The 24,987-nt window shown below is 39.1% G+C and overlaps 3 protein-coding genes across 7 annotated transcripts; all 3 read left to right on the plus strand.

Moving 5' to 3' along the window:
* Nucleotides 1-1,718: 1,718 nt before the first annotated feature.
* On the plus strand, nt 1,719-24,840 carry LOC134024146 (homeobox protein Hox-C5). 5 transcript variants are annotated; one of them, XR_009930855.1, is made up of 3 exons: nt 1,719-1,865; nt 2,676-2,728; nt 24,254-24,840. XR_009930855.1 is itself a non-coding variant. In XM_062466632.1 (3 exons), the coding sequence occupies exons 1-3, from the start codon at nt 2,333-2,335 to the stop codon at nt 12,552-12,554; spliced, it is 321 nt and encodes a 106-aa protein (XP_062322616.1). In that variant the 5' UTR covers nt 2,324-2,332; the 3' UTR covers nt 12,555-12,789. The 5 variants fall into 5 exon arrangements, 3 of the variants coding, with proteins under 3 accessions (XP_062322616.1, XP_062322608.1, XP_062322599.1); XR_009930856.1 differs by lacking the exon at nt 1,719-1,865 and adding an exon at nt 2,241-2,385; XM_062466632.1 differs by lacking the exons at nt 1,719-1,865; nt 24,254-24,840 and adding exons at nt 2,324-2,385; nt 12,340-12,789.
* Nucleotides 6,096-9,882, plus strand: LOC134024090 (homeobox protein Hox-C6a-like). The gene is made up of 2 exons (XM_062466516.1): nt 6,096-8,513; nt 9,054-9,882. The coding sequence occupies exons 1-2, from the start codon at nt 8,117-8,119 to the stop codon at nt 9,344-9,346; spliced, it is 690 nt and encodes a 229-aa protein (XP_062322500.1). The 5' UTR covers nt 6,096-8,116; the 3' UTR covers nt 9,347-9,882.
* Nucleotides 18,124-20,173, plus strand: LOC134024137 (homeobox protein Hox-C4a-like). The gene is made up of 2 exons (XM_062466602.1): nt 18,124-18,848; nt 19,366-20,173. The coding sequence occupies exons 1-2, from the start codon at nt 18,410-18,412 to the stop codon at nt 19,743-19,745; spliced, it is 819 nt and encodes a 272-aa protein (XP_062322586.1). The 5' UTR covers nt 18,124-18,409; the 3' UTR covers nt 19,746-20,173.
* Nucleotides 24,841-24,987: the final 147 nt, after the last annotated feature.

The raw sequence follows: 24,987 nt of genomic DNA on the forward strand, positions 1-24,987 counted from the left end.
AGACTTTCTAACCATTGCTTAAAACAAAGCCCTTTTGAAAATGTCTGCATTACTGGATGGTGAATATAAAAACGTTGTCTGAAACGGGGCTTCGTTTAATATCTTCCGTTTTCTGTATCTACTAAAAATATTATAGAATTCGGACTATATAGCCTATGCAATAGGCCTATATCATCTACATTTAAAAGTTTTAGACATTTGCCAGCCCAATTGATCCGAATTTTAGGCGACGCCCTGGTCGGAAATAGCCTACATGCACCGATAGGTCTAATTAAACACAATTAGGCTAAGGCCTACTCTCTTTACTGTTTAAAAACACTGTAGATTTAAACTCACCAGTGGAATCAACACTCCACTTTGAAGGACTGAAGACTTCTTCAGTCCGCTCGGAGAACTGTTGTTCTCCGAGCGAATAGCAAGTCTCCTTATCCGCTTTCTACATGTTTACAGACGGCACTCTGAAGTTGCTTGAGAGCACCAATTATCTTTTGGCATTGTCTAGGACTCGTTTCCCTTAGTGCTTTAAGGGTAGACCACATCCGCAATAAACATAAACACCTGTACATTTTATGGGTGGCATATAAAACCTGCGTTCTAGGCTACGGGATTTCATTGTAAGTCCTTGTTAACACTAGGACTGTTGTATAGATCTTTGTTTTCAAACCCAGTGAGAGGTCACACATAGTTCAAAACTAAGCGTACATTTTATTAATTGTAAATTGTTCTGAATCCCCTCTCTTTAGCTCTTTCTACCATCACACAAAAATAAATTTTATGAGGCTGCAGGGAAAGCTTTTTTTGTTATGTTGCATAATAGCTATTTATGGTGGCCACCGCCATCAAGGTTAAGGAAAGTGGCTGACAACACAGAATATGTGAAGTGTTTCTGTATTCATTCGATTTTCCCACCCATAGCTAATGTTAGCATTAGATACCCTTTACTTCAATACACTAAAACAAATAATGTGTTCGGACTGTTGTTGTGTAAGTGTAGGCTATTTCCCTGTTTTACAAATAACCTACTGCATTTATTTACATCCCATAGCACAAAATGAAGCAGCATATAGGGTGAATTCGGGTAGTTAATCTTGGACATTTTTTGCATTTATTTTCTCATGGGAGCTTCCTGATTGACAATTGTCCTGGGCTGCGTATCCCGATAACGATTGATTTTCGATCTCACTCACGTTTGTAGGCCTACCTGTCTCCTAAGTAGTAGAAGTAAGAACTAGCCTACTTAAAACGCTTCCCGGATGCGGAAATGTGATTGACACTTCAAGACTTTTGTTAAATAATCAGGTAGGCTACACAAAATATTATTTACTGTCGATACAGAAACACGTTATATTATTATTGTTTTGTATTTATATCGTAGGTTATGTGGTTAAAAATAGTTCACATGATGTCGGCATGTGCATATAGCCTAGCAGGTGTCATGACTTTACAATCAGCGTTGCAGATTTTTTTGATGCATTTATGAAATGCCTACGTAATTCGCACACCATTTGATTAAAGACATGTGTAACATGAGTATCACTGAAAAATATCTCAGTTTCAGTTTAATTTATCAGTTAAAAAAATATATATGTAGCCTATATAAAAAAGCAGCCTATCTTTTTTTCATCTCGAATCATCTTTACGCATCCATGTGGCCTACTGGTGTCTCCACTGAGTCTCTTTTCTTAAAATGCATTTAGCAATCTACGACTGCTCTGGAGCTCTCGTTAATCTACGAGCATTTTCAAGAGCCTCTTTGATGGCTTTGGGAAACAGCCCGTAAAACTAAGATCCATCGTACGATGGATTCGAGGCTTACAATGCTTTTGGAAAAGCAGCCCAGATTACCCGAATTCACCCAATGCTTAGTGAGTCTTCAGCCTGTGCGTGTGTGGCCGGGGGTTGTTTGAGCGCATGTGTGCGCATGCGGAGAGGCCTCTGAGTCTGCTTGATTCCTTGTATACATTTTGCCCTTTTTAATAATGACTTGGTAGTTGCTATAATAGTCCTAAAAACTGTATGTTAACTAAGGTTTCGATGGAAGATTATGGCTTCAAACAAATCCTATTTTACAAGTTTGGGAAAGTGGATGTCCTAAGGGAGCTATGGAAGTTATGAATAAAATACATAGTTCGGATATTAGGATATACATCCTGAGCAAGTGCATTACTGAAGTGGACTGTGTTTTATAACAAATATTTCGTAGTGGTCCACTAGAGTGAGAGGGAGAAACGCATTCCTGACTGTTTGGTTGGAAATTTACAGCCAAGTAATAAAAGTTTACGACTGTATCGGAACTTGGATTGGCTGTAGCCTGTCATGTGACTACCACTCCATGAACATGAACTTATTACTGTTGTCTCCTCTGATAACCAGCTTTCTCTATCGGTAAGCTTCACGACCCACGTTTTTACAGGCATGGGTTTTATTTTTCCACCGAGCGTTGGCTACCTGTTCAGCCTTTTACATCTGCTGTTCTTATCCCCTCCATCTTTTCCCTATTCATGGCGTTCTGTCAGTATCACTTTTCTTTTGTCCGATCGGTCGCTCACAATACTACATTGTGTAATTGAGCTTGGGCAGCTTGGTTCTTTATTGTGGAGTGGTATTCTGTTTGAATACGATAATTGGAGATGTAGGTACCAGTTGGTTCCTAATATCTCCTCGTTTCCCTCCAGCCCTCGCAGCCGCGGGACCAGTGGGCTTGCGTCACTCGACAAGGAAAACGTGGGTGAGTTTCAGTGGGTTTCTGTAGTTATTATTGGTTCAGAATTAACATTATGTCATGTAATGATATTTTCCTATTCTGAGCACAAATGTGAAGTTACCACAAGTCGATGTAGGCTGTTATTTGTGGAGGTTTCATATAGACTAAAAGTCCATCTCCACTAACATAATTTGCTTTGCACAGTTCGCCGCGCATTGAGTCTCCACCCCCGGTCCGGAGTCAGTTTATCTTTCGAGCAACCAACATGCTTGGAAAAAAAGGGATTTGTGTAATCTGTAGTTGATCAAAAGGAAACACATCCTGATGGCTGTTTCCCACGTGATGATAATATTAAAGGAAGGCAACCGTGATGGGTGAGAGTGTCAGTGTAGTGCCACATAACAGAGTGAGGAAATGATGATAAAGTGAGGCATACTGGCTCGTGTGTTAAAGATGTAGATAGGATGGTGGTTTCTCAGTATGGAAATGCAGACCTTAATGTATATCCCCATGTGGTTAATGGAACACTGAGCCTATATGTCAACTACATCATAGCTCTATTTGAATAACTAAATTAATAAAATATAGTCTGTCTGAGTATCAATAACAGTAATTGCTTAACTGCATTGACAACACCTCCTTCATATTATCCCTTGGAATAAGCAAACAGCTCAACATAATTCCCTAGTTGTTCTGATTATTTCTGATATAGTCCTATGCCAGATTCAAGGCTAAACATGGAAATCGCAATTATAGGCCATACCGTAAATCAACAAATCGAATATGCATCAGTTTATTGGGAAGCAACTGACGTGAACAATCTCTTGTTTAAATTAATAAATACCAATACGTCTTGTTCAAGCCCAAAGTTTTATTAGCCTATGATTTGCTTAAAGGCAACATTGCCATCTAGTGTTTGATGAAAATAATGAAAATTATTTCACATTCCTCGCCATACGTAGCAAGTCGTATTGGCAGTATTTATTATTTTAAAATCCTGGCATTGTTTCAACGATTCTTTAAATCTTAGTGTTTCTATTTACCAGACTGATTAGGCTACACATCTCCCCAATGTTAGTTGCCCAATTTTCAGACTGCTTTGTGGTAACCGAAATGTGTGCTATTGGGTTTTGTTTACTGGTTGTTCAATGGTTGCAACTCAGGATTCAGTCATTTGTGACATGTCGATAGACTAACTTCTGTCTGAGATTTGTGTTTCAATTACTGTAGACTCAATAACTCTTGGGATTCATTTTATTCATATCACTACATCCAATATAGGCTATTTGAGGAGGGGGTTGTAGTTGAGGTAGGCTAGGGTTGACTTTTCGAAATGTTTGCATTGGAAGCTCTAGCTATATATCTATATGAGGAATGCACACAGACGTGGTTTTATTTGAAGAAGGGAGTATTGTAACTGCTCCTCTTTATTGCTGCTGTTCTTGCCTCCTGGGGTTTGTCCAAGGACACTTGCCACTTTGGGCTTCCGCTAAAGCTGTGGAGACAGGAAGGCAAAAAGGAGCGTGAGTTTATTACATTTTATGGCCTAAACTACAGTGAAGTGTTTTGGCAAATCTTATCTTCCAAACACGTTTGACAGGTTTAATTGGTATATAACCGTTTATTCTATAAATGTAGGCTGACACGTAGGCTATAAAAAAACACAATTCACAAAACAATATAGGAAGACAAACTCAATAAAACAAATGTGCGATAAAATCCCTGAGACAAAGGGGATAGGTTTTGAACGTCCAAAGTCATAGCTTATAATAATAAATATTAACGATAAATAATAATAATAATAATTACTAGCCGCCAAGTAGTAGTAGTAGTAGTAGTAGCTAGTAATTTTGTAATCCTGGGCTGGTACCAGATACAGACTTCACACTGGCATTTTGGCTAACTTTTCTTTTTTCCCCTGTCCTCCAACCCCTCTGTTTCAATTTGAACATGTTCCTACAACTAGCTTTTTATATTGGCTAGGCAAAAGGTTTGTAGGCTACAAATGAGTAAATAGGCCAAGTTGAATCACTTTGGAATTACAGGATTATCAGCCATAAAGGGCTAGTCAAACCATGCGGATGTCCTTTGTATTCAGTTAAAGAAGGGCCCGGAAGCACTACGTGCGTCAAACGATGATCTTTATTGCCACATTATCTTAAAATGCGTATCCCAAAAGCTTTACTTAGCCGGACAGGTCGTTAGTCCAACGTAACATGTTGCTTTTGTACCGCAAACATCAATTCACTTAAACTCAATTGTGGGAGAATTCCATGTGTTTATTTTTAAATCGGCTAATGTTTTAATCTAAATCTGCTAGGCCTATATTAAATCAAGGGGAAGTTAAGTAAAACATACAATTACATTTCTGGGCGGAACAAAGACTGTTCAGTAGTCTAAATGTGACTACTAGAACATGTTACCCACTCTTAATACTCCCATCAGAAGTCGCTCTCCCTCAAACATTTTGGTAGCCAATTATTTAATTTAATCAGAGGAAGTGAAGTGTCTCATTTTTGTGATAGCAACTCGGAGTTTGCTTGCATGGGAAAGATGAACCCTTCTCTAAAGGATCCGACTACAATAAGGTGGTTCAACTTCCTCCATGAATATATTTTGAAGATTGTGCCTTCAAGCTTACTCCAGCAGACACCTTCAGCTAAATACCACCTAAAGGAAATATGGCTAGTTGAATAAGAGTTCACTCACATTATAGATTTAGATTCAAACTCACCAGCAGAATCAACACACCACTACCATTTTTATTTGTATTCTTAGATCATAGATAGGCTTAACCGATTGTCTTATTTTCATCATTTCATTGTTGTTATTGTCTTTTGTTAAGGTTGTGTTCTGGCCGTGTTTGGCATTCTTTCGAAAAAGCATATAAATAGAGATTTAGTAGGTAGACACACACATTTTTAAAACCCTGCTTTTTTTCTTTCGGGTTAAATTGTTCACGACGTAGACTTACTGATGGTTAGTTGTAATCTGTCAGTGGGCATAAGTGAATAATATTTTCTACAGCTAAGAACCTGCCAATTTTGTGACCGTCTGTAAAATTGTCTAAAGTTGGCAGTGCAAATTGGCATAAAGCATACTTTTCTTTTTTTCTTCTTCTTGTCAAGCCAAGCATTCTATAGCCTAGGCCTTGAGGACATAGCCTAATGTCTTTATGGCCCTTTGCTTAAAGGTAATTCCATGCCAGACTTTCCTCAAAGAATGCAATAAAACACTTTCCCATAGGCTGCACTTTCACTTCCATATACGTTCCCTTCCTTATCCGAACCCCAATTAACAGAAGCGACAGTATTTTTGGATACTTGTTTTAGGAGGTCAACAATGCCGACTAGATCTTTGTAACGGATATTTCAGAATAGACAGTTTATAGTTTATATATCCTTATCAACACCAAAACATGGACGGTCAAATATAACCTAGCCTACACTGGCTTTCTCGGACAATGCCAATACGATGATATTCAACTGCATTTAAACTCCAGCGCGCGTCATGTGACTCATTACAGCTTTATCTTCCATCTCAAAGTTCTACGTTTGTCTCCGTTCTCTGCCAGTGTTCGTTAGGGTGATTGCATATTGCGGTACTTCATATGTGAAAATAGGCCTACTATAGGCAGAGGATAGGCCTATTAGCCGAATTATTCAAATAGGTCATAAATAACATCAGGGCATTTGCCCTTTACTTACCCAAGATGTATATGACTCTGTGCACGTCATAAACACAGACTAATTTAAACAAGAATGTGGAAACCCCAAACTTGGGGGCTTTGGGGAAAACTAGGTAACTGTAAAAAATAAGTAAATAATTAAATAAACAACAAGCTGCTTGAGTATGGAATATCATCTTTTGCAGTTGATGGTCACTCTTAGACTGTTAAATGATACAGCCCAGGCGTTTCATGAACCTTTATGGGCTGAGGTGGTGTAGATTTTTATAGCTCGGAATTACAACACTTTATAGCAGGGTCTTGTTTCTCCCCACATGCCAATGGCCTGCCAAGTGTACACTCTTCCAAAAATCTATTTTCATTCCAAGATGGTTTCTGCTATTTTATTTTGTTCCTATACACGAATACACATTGTGCAAGCAGGCCTGGTGGTAGACTTGAAGCTGTCATTTGTCTGGTTTTATTACTTCTGCGGCTAACACAGGCATTTAAACATTATTTTGTAGTAAACGTGCTATTAACGTTTTCTATTTGCAATAATAATTAGCCGACTGTTTGGCCTATACACCAATGCCTACAAGTCAATATTGTGTGGATAGTTTGTGTATGCCTAGTCTATGTGTGTTTGCGCCTGAAAAGCCCACCTTTGCCTACAATGATTCTAAATCTATAGGCCAACCACAATCTGATCTATAGGCCAACTGTTTCCAATAAATGAATATCATACAATTAATTGACGAATTACAGCCCAGCCGGTTTACTTTAAAAACAAAATATTTCTAGCCTGAAAAATCACTTAAATCGGATCTAAAATGTCCAAAGAAAAATTAAATAATCGATTCAAGTGACTAATTATACTGTATAGTAAATAATGAGATCACTGTATTGCAGTTATGGGGGCTTAATGTTGTAATCTGCACCGCTAATAGAATGAAAATACACGTCACTTGCATTAGGAGCATTCTTTAAAAACCGCATTGACTTCTAATCAAAATATTGAAATACCGAATGGACGTAATCTCTCTGTACGAATTCAAGTATAAACACAATTCATTTATTAATATAAACCCATTTAAGAGTTTGAGCTTCCTCACAATGCATTTTAATTTGTAAATAGGCTACCGGCAGTCATGTCATCCAGGATGTCAACAAACATAAAAAGTAGATAGAAAGAGAGAGTGAGATAGAGGGTGTAAGAGTGAGTGAGTGAAAGAGATGGCGTGTGTGCGGGTGCGTTTTGTGTAGGACTGTGTGTAGGCGTGTGTAGTTTTCTGACTGTATTTATCTGGGTACGTGCGTGCCTGCATGCGTCCAATCTGGATTGTATGAATGCGCACATACATGTGCGCCTATGAATTTATCACGAGCGTGTGTGCGCACGCGTGCGTAAGAGAGAGTGGTTCAGAGGATTAAAAAAAGTTTTTTTCCTGTCTTCTGCCCCTCTTTTCCCTGCTTTTTATTGGAGGAAATGTGGTCAGCTGACAATGTCATCTTGTCCATCCTGGACTGGAGCTTTAGCAACAACATTCGCTGTGTGCCCCGTGTCTTTATTGGCGCCCAGAAATAAATTATATCTAAATCATACAGCGTGCCTGTATTAAAGATAGACTGACAAGGAAAAAAGAGTAAGTGACGGAGAGAGAATTGAGAGAGAGAGGGGAGAGAGAGATCTGATTGAAAGGAGGGGTGGGATAGAGAAAGACAGGAAGCAATACAAAGAGAGTATGAATTCGTATTTCGCTAACCCGTCGCTCTCATGCCATATAGCTGGTGGTCAAGAGGTTTTACCCAATGTAGCCCTGAACTCAAACACCTATGACCCCGTTCGACACTTCTCCTCTTACGGAGCTGCCGTAGCCCAAAACCGGATATATTCATCGCCTTTCTATTCACCCCAAGACAACGTCGTTTTCGGCTCCAGTAGACCGTACGAGTATGGATCCAACGTGTTTTACCAGGACAAGGACGTCCTGCCAAACTGCAGGCAGACCAGTTTGGGACTAGGTGCACAAAGCTCTCTCGCACAGGATTATCCGTCAGAACAGGGTAGGAACGGATCGCAAGAGCAGAAGGAGAGCGTTCAGATCTACCCGTGGATGCAGCGGATGAACTCTCACAGCGGTGAGTATTACAAACTCGATGAGATAAATTAAACGAGCTGGCCCATTTACGACCAGGGAAGCTACTTTTTATCACCCCATAAACTATTACTACAGCAGCGTCCTGTCGCAGGCAATAAAGGCCTTTTATCTTCCAGGGAAATCCCTTTTGGCTACTATGCCTCCTTCTCACACCCACTGGTATTTAGCCAGGAGAAAATACTGTGTATTTTTCTATGCCAATCCCATGTTGTCGAATAGGCTATACCCATATCAGAGTTCGTCTTTTGTAAGATCGACCCGTTCTTCTAGTGTGCGTATAAGCCAGGAGGCAACAAATACGCTATAGACAACGGATAATTTGGATGATGAGATCTGACAAATGCATTTATGTAGCCTAGATCTATAGCACAAAGACATGGATTAATGTCAAATATTATCTGCTTACCCTCTTTAATTAATAAGTGTGTGTGCGTGCGTCCGTGCACGTGTAGACTGTCAGGCTATATATTATTACCAATTATGTTCATTTCCGATATTAATTGGTCTTTTTTTTATTCAGGAGTTGGATACGGTTCAGACAGACGGAGAGGTCGTCAAATATACTCCAGGTATCAAACTCTTGAACTCGAGAAAGAATTCCATTTCAACCGCTACTTGACAAGACGCAGGCGTATTGAAATTGCCAATGCTCTCTGCCTCACTGAACGCCAGATAAAAATCTGGTTTCAGAACCGCCGGATGAAATGGAAAAAGGAAAGCAATCTTACCTCCTCCGTCACTGATATTAGTTCGGCAGGGGGGAATGAAGAGGCGGTGAAGGAGGACACAGAGGAAGATAAGAAAAGAAAGTGATTTCGCCTACTTGATGTCTTACAATAAGAATGATTCCGACCTAATGTGAGGATAACTTAACTACCTATTAGGATAGGCCTACCTATGAATTGTATGGACTCTCGTCTGTGTTTTCAAACATACGAAATACAGGCTTTGCTATGAATTAACTTTTCATGAAGTCTATAGCCTATAATGCATTGCAATCACTTGACATTCCCTGTTGTATATACGAAATGTGTGTAGCCGATCGCTCTGACGTTCACCATAATTGTTTAGCAGCACGTTAACTTTTTGTATTAGCCTACATCAAAATACACCATGATGATTATGCTGAGTTCATACCACACGGGTAAGAAAACTGTGCTGACTGACGTTCCACAATAAACTGTTGCTAGAACTATAGCCTATCCATGCCATGAGTACCCATGTACCTCTAATAGACAGATTGAGTAGCTACGTGATTATATAATAACGTTTAGTGTAGAGATCAAACTCGATGTAGACTATAACGTTCACGTCCTGTCATATTTAATAAAATGATTAATAATGTTGTGCCTTTGCATCCATGTCTTTCACTATATTTCCGCATTGAGTCTCACGCTTCAGTAACATGTCTAGCCTATAACCCAAGTTACCCAAACTTTTGCATTAGAAATCTTGAACGTCAGAGAAATAGGTTAACTCGTCAATAATAACGCTTAAATAGTAATTAAATTGCATTTGGCAAATTTGTAAACGTAGGCTATATGAAAAAAAACTATAGGATCAAAAAAGTATACTTTAAGTTCTTACATCACTCAAGATGGGTCTGTAGGCCTTTCGTTACTGGGTTATTTCATGTTCCAAAACTATGCGTATTAGATACAAATTTACAACAACAAAAAAGTTTAAATATAGGCTATATGTGGACCGGGATTATTGTAAAAAATGTTGTTACACACAATTGTCATAAAGAAATCCTTAAGTAGACTCATAGGCCTACAACTTTTAGCCTAAAAAGTAAGCTAAAAAACATGTTTTATGTGTTAATTTCTGAGTTTTTCTAAAGGTAGGCTTTTATAGCCTACAATTCGACGAAATTAATTTGATGCCACTGCCAACGACTATTTCAGCTAAATCTATTCTGAAAGTGGAAGGTTTATGGTTATCATACCGACAGGACCCAATGGGAAACAAAGTAGTATGACAGAAAGCTCTAGTAGGTGGTCTGATATGCAAAGCCACCTAATAGTCTAACTATTAATAGCCTATTATTCTGCTATTTGTTGAATTTGATTTGAATTTGATTTGTTTCATGTGTTTTGTTTTTTCATTTGGTAATGTGTAGGCCAAGTCATTGCAAATTTACAACAACCGCTTTAGCCAAAATGTGCCGAGATCTTCTTCATGTGAAAGAGTTAGCCTAGTTTATTTAGCGTGTATAGAAAAACTCACGCGGGCCTCCCTGCAATTGTCGTTGACACGTCTGCAAGCAAGCATAAAAGTGAATCGGTTTGGGCGGACATCTTTTAGCGAAATCTTTTTTACTTGTTGTTTACTTGCAATATCTGTTTGAATAAGGTTTGTGTTCTTATCCATCGCTGGCACCAGGTGACGCTCTAGGCCTTCTATCCAGTACAGCACTGGCAGCGCTGCACAAAGTCCCCTCAGCCCAGACATCAGGCGTTTTTCCTCTTTCCATCAATAACCTCCAAGTGTGATATAGCCAAATGTATGACTGGCCGATCCGAACACGTGATTCTTTTTAGCCTTCCCATATTTGGGCAATGGAGAAAAAATAAAAAATTCCCGCACCTATAAATCGTGGTCATTTTAGGATAACCCTCTCATGAACTTCAAAAGAGACACAAATCAAACGCAATAATAATAACATTTTAAAAGTTACAAGTCTAACCGACCTACACATAGACTATAAGCTAATCGTCATACATCACAAACGTAGCCTATGTGAGGTAGCCTAATTATTCAGACCGTAGCCTATGAATGCTTCCATTTCATATCCTTTGCGTTTTGTCTTGAAATGAGTTCTTACGTAGCCAACTCGTTGTTCAAGCAAACTCACCAGACTGCAGCTTTCGCTCTGCACAACAATGGCTACGGAACTAACCCTGAACTCAATACATCCGACTACTGTTATGGAGGGCACGATCACCGTGGGTCATTCGCGTCACAATCGTCCTCAAGTTTGGGCATGGGTGAGATTAACAGAGGGCTTCATGGCAATCCGGGTGACCCGACTTCAGGGCCAGAGTCCTCCGCATTAGAGTGTTCACAGAGACGACAGAACGAGCACTCGAGTGGTCGAGACTCTCTAAATTTAGGACTTTATCGTCGCAAATCGGAGATGGACTCGGATTTTGGTCAAATGGTCATCGCCAAGACTCATACAGACGAGATAAAAGTGGGAACTTTGCAATCTGTACAACCACCGAGACAAGCGAACACTTCTTCTCGGCCACAGACTTGTGAACAGCAACCACACATTTATCCCTGGATGACTAAACTACACATGGGCCACGGTAAGGTTTTTGTGTAGGCTGTTAGGCTACTTGTGTAAGGTAAAGCTTCCCTCTCTCACCCTTTCTGCATATCTGTATAAATACCGTATTCGGAAATACTAAAACTGGCAGTCGTAAATTTTATGACAAAGGCATCAATTGCTCGTAAAACTGTCTGCTACAGCGAATAGCCGATCTGCGGCCAAATTTATGAGGGGGTAATTGGATAAGGAAGACACTTCTTGCAAAACCGCAACAAGCTATTTGAATAGTTGACTATGCAATATTAGCACAAACCTCCTTGCTGACGAGTGGACTAAAAGGGTGACAGATGTAGATTTCTTTTTTTGGCTACATGTTCTCAAACACCGATAAGACATCTAAACTAGAAAAATTTGATGGCATGACTTATCATGTTGTTTTTTGGTGTATGCAAGTTTTCCGTGTTATCTATTTCAGAGGTAACAGTGACTCTGAGGGTCGTAAAATATCTTTCTCTCAATTATATCCCAGAAGCTGATGGAAAACGATCAAGGACGAGTTATACACGCTATCAGACTCTAGAGTTGGAGAAAGAGTTCCACTTCAACCGCTATCTGACGCGTCGCAGGCGCATCGAGATCGCCCACACACTATGCTTGAACGAGAGGCAAATCAAAATTTGGTTCCAGAACCGACGAATGAAGTGGAAGAAAGATTCAAAGCTAAAAACAAAGGAGTCAATGTGAAACAGCAAACCTTCTTCAATCGTTAGACTACGTTTCAAGATGACTTTCAGTAACTTGTAGCAGTATACACTTCTTCAACTTTCTGTGATGCCATTCAGTGTGTAAGCCCATTCATTCTGACAATTAAAGACATTTTGCGTAATTAATTTAAACGTATGTCTTTCTGAGAGTTGGATGTCTTTATTTTCCATTTTAGATTACCTATCTAAGAATATAATTGTTTTTTGTTGTTGTTGTACTATTCCTCATAAATAATATATTGTTTCTGAAACAATGCTTTCTTATTTCAAATGGGCTTTTTAAGCCTTCGTGTAGCCTAAGTAAATAGTGCACGTGCAAATCACTGCGCCAATTTGATCAGTGGATTTATAGTGCGATTGTTATCATAATGATAAAACATTGATCTATTTACTTTAGCATTTAGATATTCTAAATTGCGTGCATGTGACATCTCATACTGTCTCGGGAGTTGTCATCAACAAGTGATTGATTGTGTAAAATGATTATGAGCAACTTGAAATAAGATGAAAGAATAAGTATATTAAAAAGCATGAAAGGGGGAAGTTTGTGGATAATTAAGTTGCATCCGTAGTTTTGATGGGCCAATCTTTTGTTTAACATTGAACAGTCAGTTTCATGTTCAAATGCTTCTTGATAATGTAGGCTATAGGCCTAGATTTGGCAAATAAAAGACCACATATAAAACAACATGTTAATTTCAAATAATCCTACCTGTGTGCCTTATTTCTGAGGTAGGGGAACACTATAGGTTCTCAACAGTTATTTGCACAAAACCAGTATTAACAAATACATTCTTTCATTTTACTTCTTTTCTGGTTGCTAGTCTTAAGCACATTACTATGTTGCCAGATGTCCTTGATCAAAAATAAAATGGTTAGACATGTGAAGCCATTTCACATCTCAAAGTTGGATTCACTGTGTTCTTAATTTAATGTTTTAGAATTAAAAACGGAAATAGGCTTACCTGGAGAATAATAGGCAACTTTAATGTGTTTCATAATAGAATCCAAAAAATGGATTAGAAAAGATGTTACTGTGTGTGTGATTGGTCCACCATCTAAACGGCAAACAAAATAAACGACCTAGTTTGTGTATGTGTGTGTGTGTGAGGGGGGGGGGGGGGGGGGGGCTTGATTCTTAATACCAACCTCCGCAGTTATTTACAATACAGATGACGGCCTGTAAAACGTAATGGCCCTGACGCATCATAAAACTTTAAAGCTTTCCTTAACACCTCCCAAACCTCCCAAACAATCGCTGTGTGTGTAAGGAAACAGATACGGTACACCAAGCCACTGTTCAGATGTTGGACCAGAGAATATCTGTTTGAATATCCAATCCCTTCTAAGGTCCAAAAGTATCAATGATGAAGCTAATGAAAAAGTTTGGTTAAGATCTTCCGAAGTCGAATTTGAATGAGAGGATAGGATTACCTATGCAATACTGTACTGGAGAGGCTAAATAAAAGGCATGTCTTGTAACAAGAAAGACAATGCTTAACAAAAGAAGCTTTGCTGGCCTATTAATTCGTCATACTCGTCACAACTCATTGATCGATTGGGGAACATCGATTGAAAATATGAATTCATTCTACTGGAAACACCAAAAACCAAAACATCCTCATCAATCAAATCTACCGGTGTGCAGACGGTTCACATAAGTGCGTATGTTAGGCTACAATTAAGGTTTACTGACAGCTTTCAGTAAACATTCACACATTCACACACTTTTAATTGAATCTTGTTGGAAGTATGTATACCGTAACAAATTAGTTTTAAAAATACCTTAATTAAACTCGTTTACTGTTTGGTCTTACTCATGCACGTCACCGCACCCGCTTCACCGTTTGTGCTCTGCAGGCCTGGTGATATTGCTTTTGTGTTCATGGTCTACAAATTACTTGACAAAATAGATGGTGATGTTCTTAAAAAGTAGAGGACCCTTCGATAAACCCGGAATGTTACTGACCCTGATTTATATATATATATGTTCCCTTGATATATATAACATATATCGGCATGTAGGACACAGTGCTGCAATAACATCCTATCATCCAATCCTGTATGTGTTATACACTACACAGTAGGCTATGCGATTACCTGTATCTCTACCTTCAGTTTCTGAAACTTTCTTTTCACCCCAAACACAAGAATATTTTATCAATAGCCTACTCACCCTCTTGTTATCGTGGTATTAGTTCCTTGTCTGTCTGACTGACATCGCTCTTGAATGTCTGGAGTTTTAGGGTTAGCATAATGCTTTTGAGTTGCATATACTTTTTGTTTCCGTCTGTCTTTTTTCGTGGTTAAAACTTTACGAGGTTGTGTTTGCAAAAGGGCCTACAGCTCTGACCCTGAGTGGCTCGCGGGAAACACGTGATGCCATTAAACTAAGTTTTATGGTTTGGGAGAGCTGACAAACCTGCCTCTCAATGTATTTACATCATATATAATCTTAACTGTCGTGAATCCCAGCTGTTGGGAACCGTTATCTAAGTGGATGGAGGCGTATGAGGCGTTTAGTGGGGATTATCTTGCCCCCAACGATCAGCACTCTTCTTTGACTCAAGCAAATGGTTCCCAGACGGTACAGTAAGTTAATAATCTTGTTTCCTTTGCATGTAATGAAATAGACACCTGCCCCTTGTTGCACCCAGGGGGGCTTAATTAATATTGTAATGCAATATTAGCCTGAGAAATGCCTTGGTGAACTGGCGCTAATGCTTTCTATTAGACTCTTAACGTGGCAGTTTTTCTCGTCATCTCAGATTAGGCTACACTTAAATATGGCCTGTATAGCGTGATGTAGGGTTAGGAAGGGAACAGTTGGAGAGGTTATTCCGGTGTGGGCTTTGTGGTGGGGGGCGGGGGGTACTTAGCAACTTCCGCAGAAGATAATGTTTCTTCAAAATGTCTAATGACATGCTTATCTTAATTTAGTTATGCAGAAAATGTATGAAATCTTCCGTCACATGCAGATATTTCGTGTACATTGTCTGTAGCCTACACCTAGGCTATCTGGTGTCGGGCATTTCCAGTTTTAACACACATGCTTCGTACCGATTGGTATGACTGCCTTCCTCTATTAAGCAAGAGCTAAATAAAAGCACATGCACTGTAAAATAATAATTATGTACCTTTGATGGCCACCAGAGAAACAAGAAAAATGATTCATTTTGTGTTGGAATTTCATTATCGTTGTTCATTTACAGTATGAGCATGAGAAAGTTAGAATCAGTTTTCATGTTGAAATTGACTATTTGAATCAAGTTCCAGTTCTGTTACACTAGATTGTGTCCAACAATCATGGAGATGAATGATAATTATATGATATTCCTGAATCTACTTTCACAAACATTTTTGATTTGAGGTTTGTATGACCAGTCCTTGGTATGGTACAACGAATGACCTCAGGGTCAACAAGGAGGGCAGCAGACAGAGAATGAGCTATGATAAAATGTAAGGGGTTTTGACTCTTTCTAAGCCTCCAACGTAAAGTGTTGCTCAACATTTTCATCTCATATGATATGCTGTGTGAAAACCTCTTAGAAGCTGCCAAAGTCCATTTCTAATTGTCATTTCCCTGAGTGGAGTACGCCATTCGCAGTAACCACTGTTTTCTCTGAACAGTCAGAACAGCATGCCAGCCAAACTATACATTTCTCACAGTACCCTAATACACATTTTCTAGTTTAAGGACTGTTTTAAGATGTATTATCACTCAGTTGACAACCACATGGCACTGATGATTCATAAGAATGCATATTCTGAGAAGGGATGCAATTAGTTAAGCATCGTAAATTGAGATAAAAGGAAGAAGCTATTTGTAGACATGTTGTTTCTTGATGCCTTACAGAGGCTAGTGTGTTCAGTGTAGCACATACCTTTTGTGGGTTAATCTGCGGTCAGTATGGTAATAACGAACACAATAAACCCTCGGATATAATAGAACGTTATTTTTCATCTGCACTGTCACGTGGCTGCTTTGTTTCTTGTTTCTCGAGACGGAATATTTAGTGTGTGGGTGTGTGTGTGTGTGGGGGGGGGGGGGTACCCGCAAGGTTCAATTCAGGGCAATGATCAGATAGTATACACTTCTGGCCCTCATCATGATTTATGCATAAGTATATAACGTATATTAATAGGGCTCGAATGGGACTTCTAAATTCAAATATATTCGAAAGAATCAAGAAAAAATAAAGATGCGTAAGTTCCAGACAACGTGTACAATTAATTAATTCTGGCCAACATGTGACATTTGTTGTACTATTAAGTTGGCCTATTTTTAAAAGCTGTAGTTTATGGATGTTATAGGCCTAGTGGGAGTGGACTCTGCGATCTCGATCCAGATCCATGTGTTTGCAGACCAAGCCAACTAACGTAAAAAAAACGCAATGAGGTGTCAACGTGCACAATCTCTTATATTTCTTACAGCTGGTTATTGTTGAATGTAGTCGTCTATATGCACCCTGGAAAACCACCTTTGTGTTTGGCAAACCCAAATTAGCTTCGATTGGAATACCTACATATAGGCAATTCCATTCCAACTTGGCTTCTCTAAAACTCTTCCAGAACCATTAAAAGTTAAGATGTTGCATGATAAACTGAGTTAGGACTGCATGAACAAGATAAAGAGGGAAACTACAGGCCAAAACATTATGTCCATCGTAAGTTAGAGACCTAGTGATCATGTGGGCGAATGATTTGCTGGTTGTAACGGCGTAATAAAACTTAATGTTCAACCAGAGTCCCTCAAAACCCTATAGGCGGTCACGCGGATGCTTGGAAAATCTAACTTTTATGTGTCGTTTTTATTTTCAACGGATAAGAATCGAGACAGCAATGACGCCTATTACAGTTAACCTATGGTGCAGCTCATGCACGCGATCAGTCTTTCTGATCTGACTGGACAGTGTAACAAGCCAGGCCCCATGTCATTTACATTTAGTCTATAACCACAACCTTTGGATTCAGAAGTGGCACTTTGAAGAAATAACACAATGTCACGATTAGGCTACAGACCATTAACAGGCCATGACATAGGCTAAGATAGCGTGCGTGTATGGATAATCATTAGGCTACATATTTACATTAAATAGCCTAGCCTGTCAATAACGTTTTAACCACTGATTAGTATCAGGTAGCCTAAACTGCTGGTGTAAAGGTTTTTTGTCTGATCTAAGCAGAAGGCCTAGCCTGTGATGTGCATGATGAATTGACCAGGTTTTGCCAGGGTTTAATCCGCACAAGTGTGGATGACAGCGTAATGATATGTGCCAATCCCTAAAAAAAACATATATAGGCCTATTGCATTTAAATTGAATTTGTAATACTTTTTTGGCTAACATTGTGGAATTGTCCTGCACATTACCAAAACAATTAGCCTACGTTTGTGTCTTTATTTTCCCATTTGTGATAATAGCCTATCTTGGTAGCTGTTCGGTCACATCATTCAATTGATGCTTAGGTTATATTATTAGGCTGATAGCCTTCTTTGGTAGGATATTTTTCGAGTCAGGTATATAATAGGCGTTATGGTTAGCCTTGTAGTAGATTTTCGCCTGCCTGATTTCGACAATAATCCCTAACACCACACTCCTACTTTATTTAGTCCCTTCAATATGATCTTAAAAGTGTGCACCATCTCTCACACAAAGGATACAAAAAGATTGGTATAAATATGTGGTTCCTTATCCGGGAACTACATCACAGGCTGCCATTGGGTTTCAGTGTCACGTGGTTGAACTAACTTTACAGGGTCGCGTTGTAGTAGGAGGGCTTTATGTATCAGAAAAACGACAAAGGTAGAAAATTTATTTTCCACTCCAGAAATTAATGATCATGAGCTCGTATTTGATGGACTCTAACTACATCGATCCGAAATTTCCTCCTTGTGAGGAATATTCTCAAAATAGCTACATTCCTGAAAACAGCCCTGAATACTACAGCCGCACAAGAGGTACTGGCTACCAGCATCACCACCAAGAGTTGTACCCTTCGCGAGTGACCTACCAGGAGCGCCCGTATAACTGTGTAAGCATACCCGAGCCTGAGCCCCAGACCGGGCATGGCCTCACACATACAAGGAATCTACTTGCAGGGAAAGGGCAAGCAGCTCCCCACGAACCCCCGCCACCGATACCCACATCCCCTACAACCCCACCGACTGCGCCGCCTACATGTATTCAAGATACCCCGGAGCATCCCACCAGCACAGCTTCTACTAAACAGCCCGTAGTTTACCCATGGATGAAGAAAATCCACGTCAATACCGGTAGGCAAGCTGTGTTATTATTTTCTTCTCTGGATCTACCCTCTCTCTATTTCACTTGTACCCCTACTCTTATTTTAGAACGTCAGCCCATAGTCGACTCCTGCTTCGTACGTTATGAGAGGGGCCACTTTGAAACGGCACATATGAGGCGGATTTACGAGTCAGCATTGGCTATTACACCCGCCATAAATTTTACAGCGGAGGCACTGTCTGGACAGTCGTTTTGCCATGTGGTTTTTTCTGTTATGCATGTGTCAGAGTGAAACAAGAAGCAGAGAACAGAAGGAGGGTTAAGGAATTTTAGTATGTTAGTAGGCTAATGTTCGAATTAATTACAACATTGGTGTCTGCTGTTAACCTGCACCTGCAACAGAGTCCGAGAAGGTCAGGTACACTATTAAATGCTCCACACATCTTTCTTGCAGTTTCTTGAAGAATTCACGCGTGTTCACACCTTTTATTCTGTAATTTCCCTTTCGTTTTTCTCTTTTTCCTTTGATTTTTTTTAATCTCTCAGCGAATCCCAATTACAATGGATCTGATGCCAAGCGGTCCAGGACCGCATATACACGCCAGCAAGTCTTAGAATTGGAGAAGGAGTTCCACTATAACCGCTACCTAACTCGGCGAAGACGAATTGAGATTGCTCACACTCTGGTTCTTTCGGAGCGACAGATAAAAATTTGGTTTCAGAACCGCAGGATGAAGTGGAAAAAAGATCATAGGCTTCCCAACACTAAAGTGAGATCCTCTTCGAACACAAGCGCAACCTCTGGTACCAACACAGCTTCATCAGCCAGCACTCTCCCGCGTGGTGTTGGTAATACCATGCCATCCTCCGAGGAACTCACTCGAGTGCCTGTTGTCGAACGAGAGCAGGATATTACACCGTTATAGACACAAAATAATAGCCTATAAATGAGGGAACACAATTAATTATTTAAAGAGTATATCATTCTTTTCTTTATTGTTCCTCGTGCTGTCATTAAGCTAAACTATTGTTCTAAGTCCACGGTTAGGCTACACATGCATGTGAGCATGGAATATCCTATGGTAGGCTACTGTGAAATATATTTATACGGTTATCAGGGTTTTAATTTATTGTGGTGTTGATTTTTTTGGTTTAGTGGTTTGACTAGGCTATGATTACTTATAGGCTAAATCAAAGTATTCGCCTGTGGCAGAATACGTTGATGTAATGTTCTTCCGTGCACAATCATTTTATTTATTCAATGAAAATAGTTGTAATTTTCATCCCAAAACCAAGGCCAATCTTGTTAGTGTTTCGTGACTTCTGATTTGTGGTTTATGGACTATTTATTAAAGTATCCATTGTAAAATGCAGCAAAAGTGTGTTTGTGATCATTTTAGTGTTCAATACAAAGTGAGTGTCAAAATAGTAGAAAACTTTCGAGTCGCAATTTTTCTATATTAGTAGTATTTATGGTACACAGTTTAAAAAAAGTAATTCATGAATATGCCCTTTACAAACGATAAGTGGTCGAGCAGCACCTTTGCCAATGTCACCAGAAATATTAATGGAAAACTTCCCTTATAGCACAATTCAGCCTGCTTTAAGAGGGCAGAGATTTTTCAGAGGAGACTGTGAGATAGGTCTGGTATTTCTCACTATTTCGGGTGAGACAGTTTTTCTGACATTATCAAGAATGGTGTAGCACAATACTGTATAGACCTAAAACAAAACGATTGATTACAATTGTGAATTTGAACCCAAACAGGATCTGATTACCAAGAAAACTCATGTCAAACATTTTATGTTAATCCCAATGTACACGTGAGAAATTAAGTGAAAGCCGGAGTGGTCATTACTTTTGTATGTAGGGAACTCTCCAGATGTCCACCGCTATGCACAACTGTCATCCACGATCTGTTGAGAAATGAATGCGTATGGCGTCTTTTGTGCATAAACGCAGTCTCGCAAGGATCTCCTTTCCACAAAGCCAAGTCTCCCTTGCGACTAAAAGGGTAGGATATATTCTGCAGAGCGGTTATTAAAAGGCACGGGTTCAGGAAGGGGTCACGTTTGTTTGCCAAGACCTTCGTTTCAGACCGGGACGTCTGACAGTGACTTTTGTATCCTAGGAACGTGTGTGTGTGTGTGCTTGTGTGTGTGGAGGAGGGATTCGGGGGGGGGGGGGTGACTCAATAGATGTCATTAATTCCCTCTATAAGGGGGCACAGGCGTTCACAACTTGATGCTTTAAGGTTAAGGTTACTGTAGCTTATACTTTTCAGATATTTGCTTTAAATTATTTCGGATTTTGCCATATTGGACCACACTACTGTCAGTTAAACATGTCCTAATATTTTATCAGTCACTTTTTCAGTGCGTATCTTCTTTAGTTTGGTCAAATCTGTAAACTGGAGTCATTCAGCCTCTTTATTTTTGTTTGTTTTCGCCTTAGTTTGATGGCGTATGTGTAACACCGGCAAAATAACCTAGGATGGTACTATATGAGGAGACGTTTTGGAATTGCCTTGGTGTACGAGTAAGGATAAATATTTAAAGACCCAATGACATGTTTACTTGTAAATTTGTGCCTGGCAACCAAAGGGGTCATGACCCTACTTACGAAACTCAATTACACTTAACAGGACAGTGAAGAGAAGAAAGTAGGCTAGGTTACAGGATTTTTTTAAACTAGTGGTCTAAAATTTGTTTTTCAGAAACTTGTTAATGGTTTTATCATTCAGAGAATCTCATAGGCCTATCACAAGTGTTTCAAAACAATTGAATGTTTTGGAACTGTACAGACTTCTCATATTCCTCTTGATTTGTTGAGTCTCGTTTATTGTGCTGTCTGATGTTGGGCTATTTCTTTTGCAAATGGGAAGATTTTTTTAAACTACTTTTTTTAACTGCCCACATTTGCAATGTGAAGACTAACCCTAGCTACTGCGTCTGCATTATGACGACAGCATACAGAGTTGAAATAGAGGTCATAAAAGCGACTCTCAATTCTGATGTTATAAATCTGACTTATCTCTTGTTATTATTCAAACTCCAGAATGCAACAGTTTCCTTTTCCAATAAAAGGTCGTTCACCCGGATGTCTGAGTAGCCTGTGTGTGGTCATTTCAAAATGTAGGACGATAAAATAGAAAATCTTATCATGTACCAAATGCCACCTTTGGCAAGATGAAAGCGCACGCCTCAATCAAATGATCTGGGCCCGGTGTCCTAATGCACCATTTTAGGAAGTTAAGAAAAAATATTGAATGGCATCAAGAAGGCTTAACCATTCATTTGATTAATGCATTTTAGTTTAATTTATAGAAAACTTGATTTATAGTCTAAATTAATATTGTGTAGGCTAAATTCACTCATGAAGTTTTTGCAATTTAGACTAATATGTCAATAATTATACTAGCCTACATGAACAGCACTGTTTTGTGGTAAATACCTTTAATATACTCTAGGCTATTTAAATGCGAAGGACTGACAAAATCTATATTGTAAAGGATATAGCATAAAATAAAATAAAAAGCCATGATTGTAACTTTGAGTGTAATTTAAAAATCAAATGGCACTCAATGCCTATGGAAGCAGGCCCGGTGCTGATTCAATGCAACTAGTAGACTAGATTTAAGATAGATATAACCTAATTATGCTAATAAAAGGGTGGGCCTATAGGTTAATGAGATGGCTTAAGCCTATGAAAGGGCGTAGAAATCTGTCATTTCAGGCTTAGCCAATTTATTGGGGCATAAAAGAGTAGGCCTTATGATCCACAATATACCGTAGCCTGCCATTTGTTACGTTTAGTCTATGGGAACAGGTTGATGAAATAGGCCTAAGATGCTGTAACAGTAACTGCTTTAAACTAGACGCTGCTTAGCCTACACATGGAAAAAGAAATTGGGATTAGGAATTGTTTACCTTAATTGTAGGATTGTTTAGACCTATAAATGACACAGACACACCAATTTAATTGAAGCAATCAAGCAATTCAGTAAAATTCCGATAACTCAACATTGCATGGAAATTGACATTTTGATTGGGAATTCTCCATATAGGCTTGTTATGGACTTTTCTTGTTACCAACATGTACCAATTGAGACAAGTTGGTAGCAACACACAAGCTACCTTCTCATCATATGTTATTTCTAATAACATAGACGATAGGCGACAGACTTAGCCTATAGGCCTATTGTTTGTTTGTAACTGCATCAATTGTTCATATCTCAACAATCACCTGGAGTGGTGCCTACATTAAAAGGATTTAATATGGGGCATTATCATAGGCCTAATTGTCAATCAGGTAGCCTAATAGCATAGCATGCCTGAATGTGCCTATATTTCACTTAAAGGAAACATACTTATTGTATTTGACCTTCTACAGCCTATTTGAACTTATTTTATGATTAAAGATTCTATTATAAAAATCTGATAGTATTTTCTGTTGCTTGTTAATCGACTGTTTCCACGCTTTTTTCCTCCTTCTGTGCTGCATTGTTTACTGCAATAGACCGCGATGGACTCATTAATCTTAGTCCGTCTGCTCCGAAACAGCACCATTTGTATGCATGGTTATATCCACAGTCTTACTTGTCCATTTGTTCGTCTTAAAATCCTCTCCACTACCTAGAGTGCCTGATTCCAATGGGCAATGTGATCATGTGACTTGAGGTCTATATAAATAGCCTAAAATAAATAGTATAGCCTACATATAGAGCCTAGTTATGTTTAAAGACAATATTCGCGAAACGGTATGGAGACATGGTACAGGCTGAGGGAACTCGAGGCGCTGGGAGACTGCAGTAAAGATGATTGATTGTCGCCATCGTGGTTCACACAAAGTTCACCAGGAAAGTATGCTTGTGCACGGGGAGGGAAGGAAAGTAGAACTAGAGCTTGCTGGCTCTTTAAGGCAAAAATAATATGCAAGATCGATGCAATAAATACGTTTGTTTTGTGCAGAAATAAGCATGATTATTAGAACAGTGACTTCATTTGTGGTTCAATTTCCAAGTAGGCTAAATGGCAAATTAGTTAAGTAGTCCCAACCTACCATAAATCCATACAAAGTGGTCCAGATATGGCTAACCGTAACAGGGCTTCAGCAAATATAGAAAATAATATAGGCCTACCTGTGACATATCTAATACTAAGCCCTAGGCTTTTGACATTTAGTTTCATTACTACTAAAATGTTGTCTGTTTCAGTCAAAACATTGCTCATCACTGTAGCCTATGTATCAAATATTTGGGCATTTAAGCTTTCAAATGGTTTGATCCGATTCCTCGTGGGAAGTAAGCAATATGGAAAGAGTGAGAGCACTGAAACGCAGGGTTCTTCGTCCGTTCTACATCAAATTTCTGTTTCCAGATTAATGAAAAGTAATGTCCGTTCTCTTTGTTTTTTTCTCCTTCTCTTTTTCCAGGCACACACTCTGCAATGATCAGTGAAGAAAAGCTTATCTGAGAGGCACCTCTATGATCAAGCCATTCCCATCCCCTTTGAACGGCCACCATATCACTTGTGCACTGGGAACGTATGAGGAATTTTACTTGAGGGCTCCTCTTGACCAGACCTTCTTGAGAAATTTGGCAGAGAACCAGTCAGACCTGATAAGAAACTCAATTTAGAGGCTGGCCATGCAGCCATAATTGTCATGTTGTCTCTTGACAATTTGGGCTTTGGGAATCACATTTTAAATTACAGATGATTGGCTACAATTAGTGTATTCACAAACACATCATTCAGATTTCATAGCTATTTCATGTGTAATCACTATGCATATGTTTAAAACATAATTCATAGAATTACAGAGGTAAAAATCTTTAAATTGTCCAGTTTGATTAATTGTTAATATTGTTGACATCGACCAAAACACTCAAATCAAACCCAACTCCAACCAACAAACACATTCACTTTGTTACTTTATTATAACCATGTAATGTGGCATTTGAATGCAAAAGAAGATATCAGAAATGGATGTTTACATGTGTATCTATGATCAGTCCTCAATTATGTACATATTGTAATTCTCAAATTATGTATTTTTACTGTGCTCTTTAAACTAATTGCACACATTATTTCTTTCTCTCTCTCTCTCTCTCTCTCTCTCTCTCTCTCTCTCTCTCTCTCTCTCTCTCTCTCTCTCTCTCTCTCTCT

This window comes from Osmerus eperlanus, chromosome 1 (genome assembly GCF_963692335.1).
Source record: "Osmerus eperlanus chromosome 1, fOsmEpe2.1, whole genome shotgun sequence".
NCBI lineage: Eukaryota > Metazoa > Chordata > Actinopteri > Osmeriformes > Osmeridae > Osmerus > Osmerus eperlanus.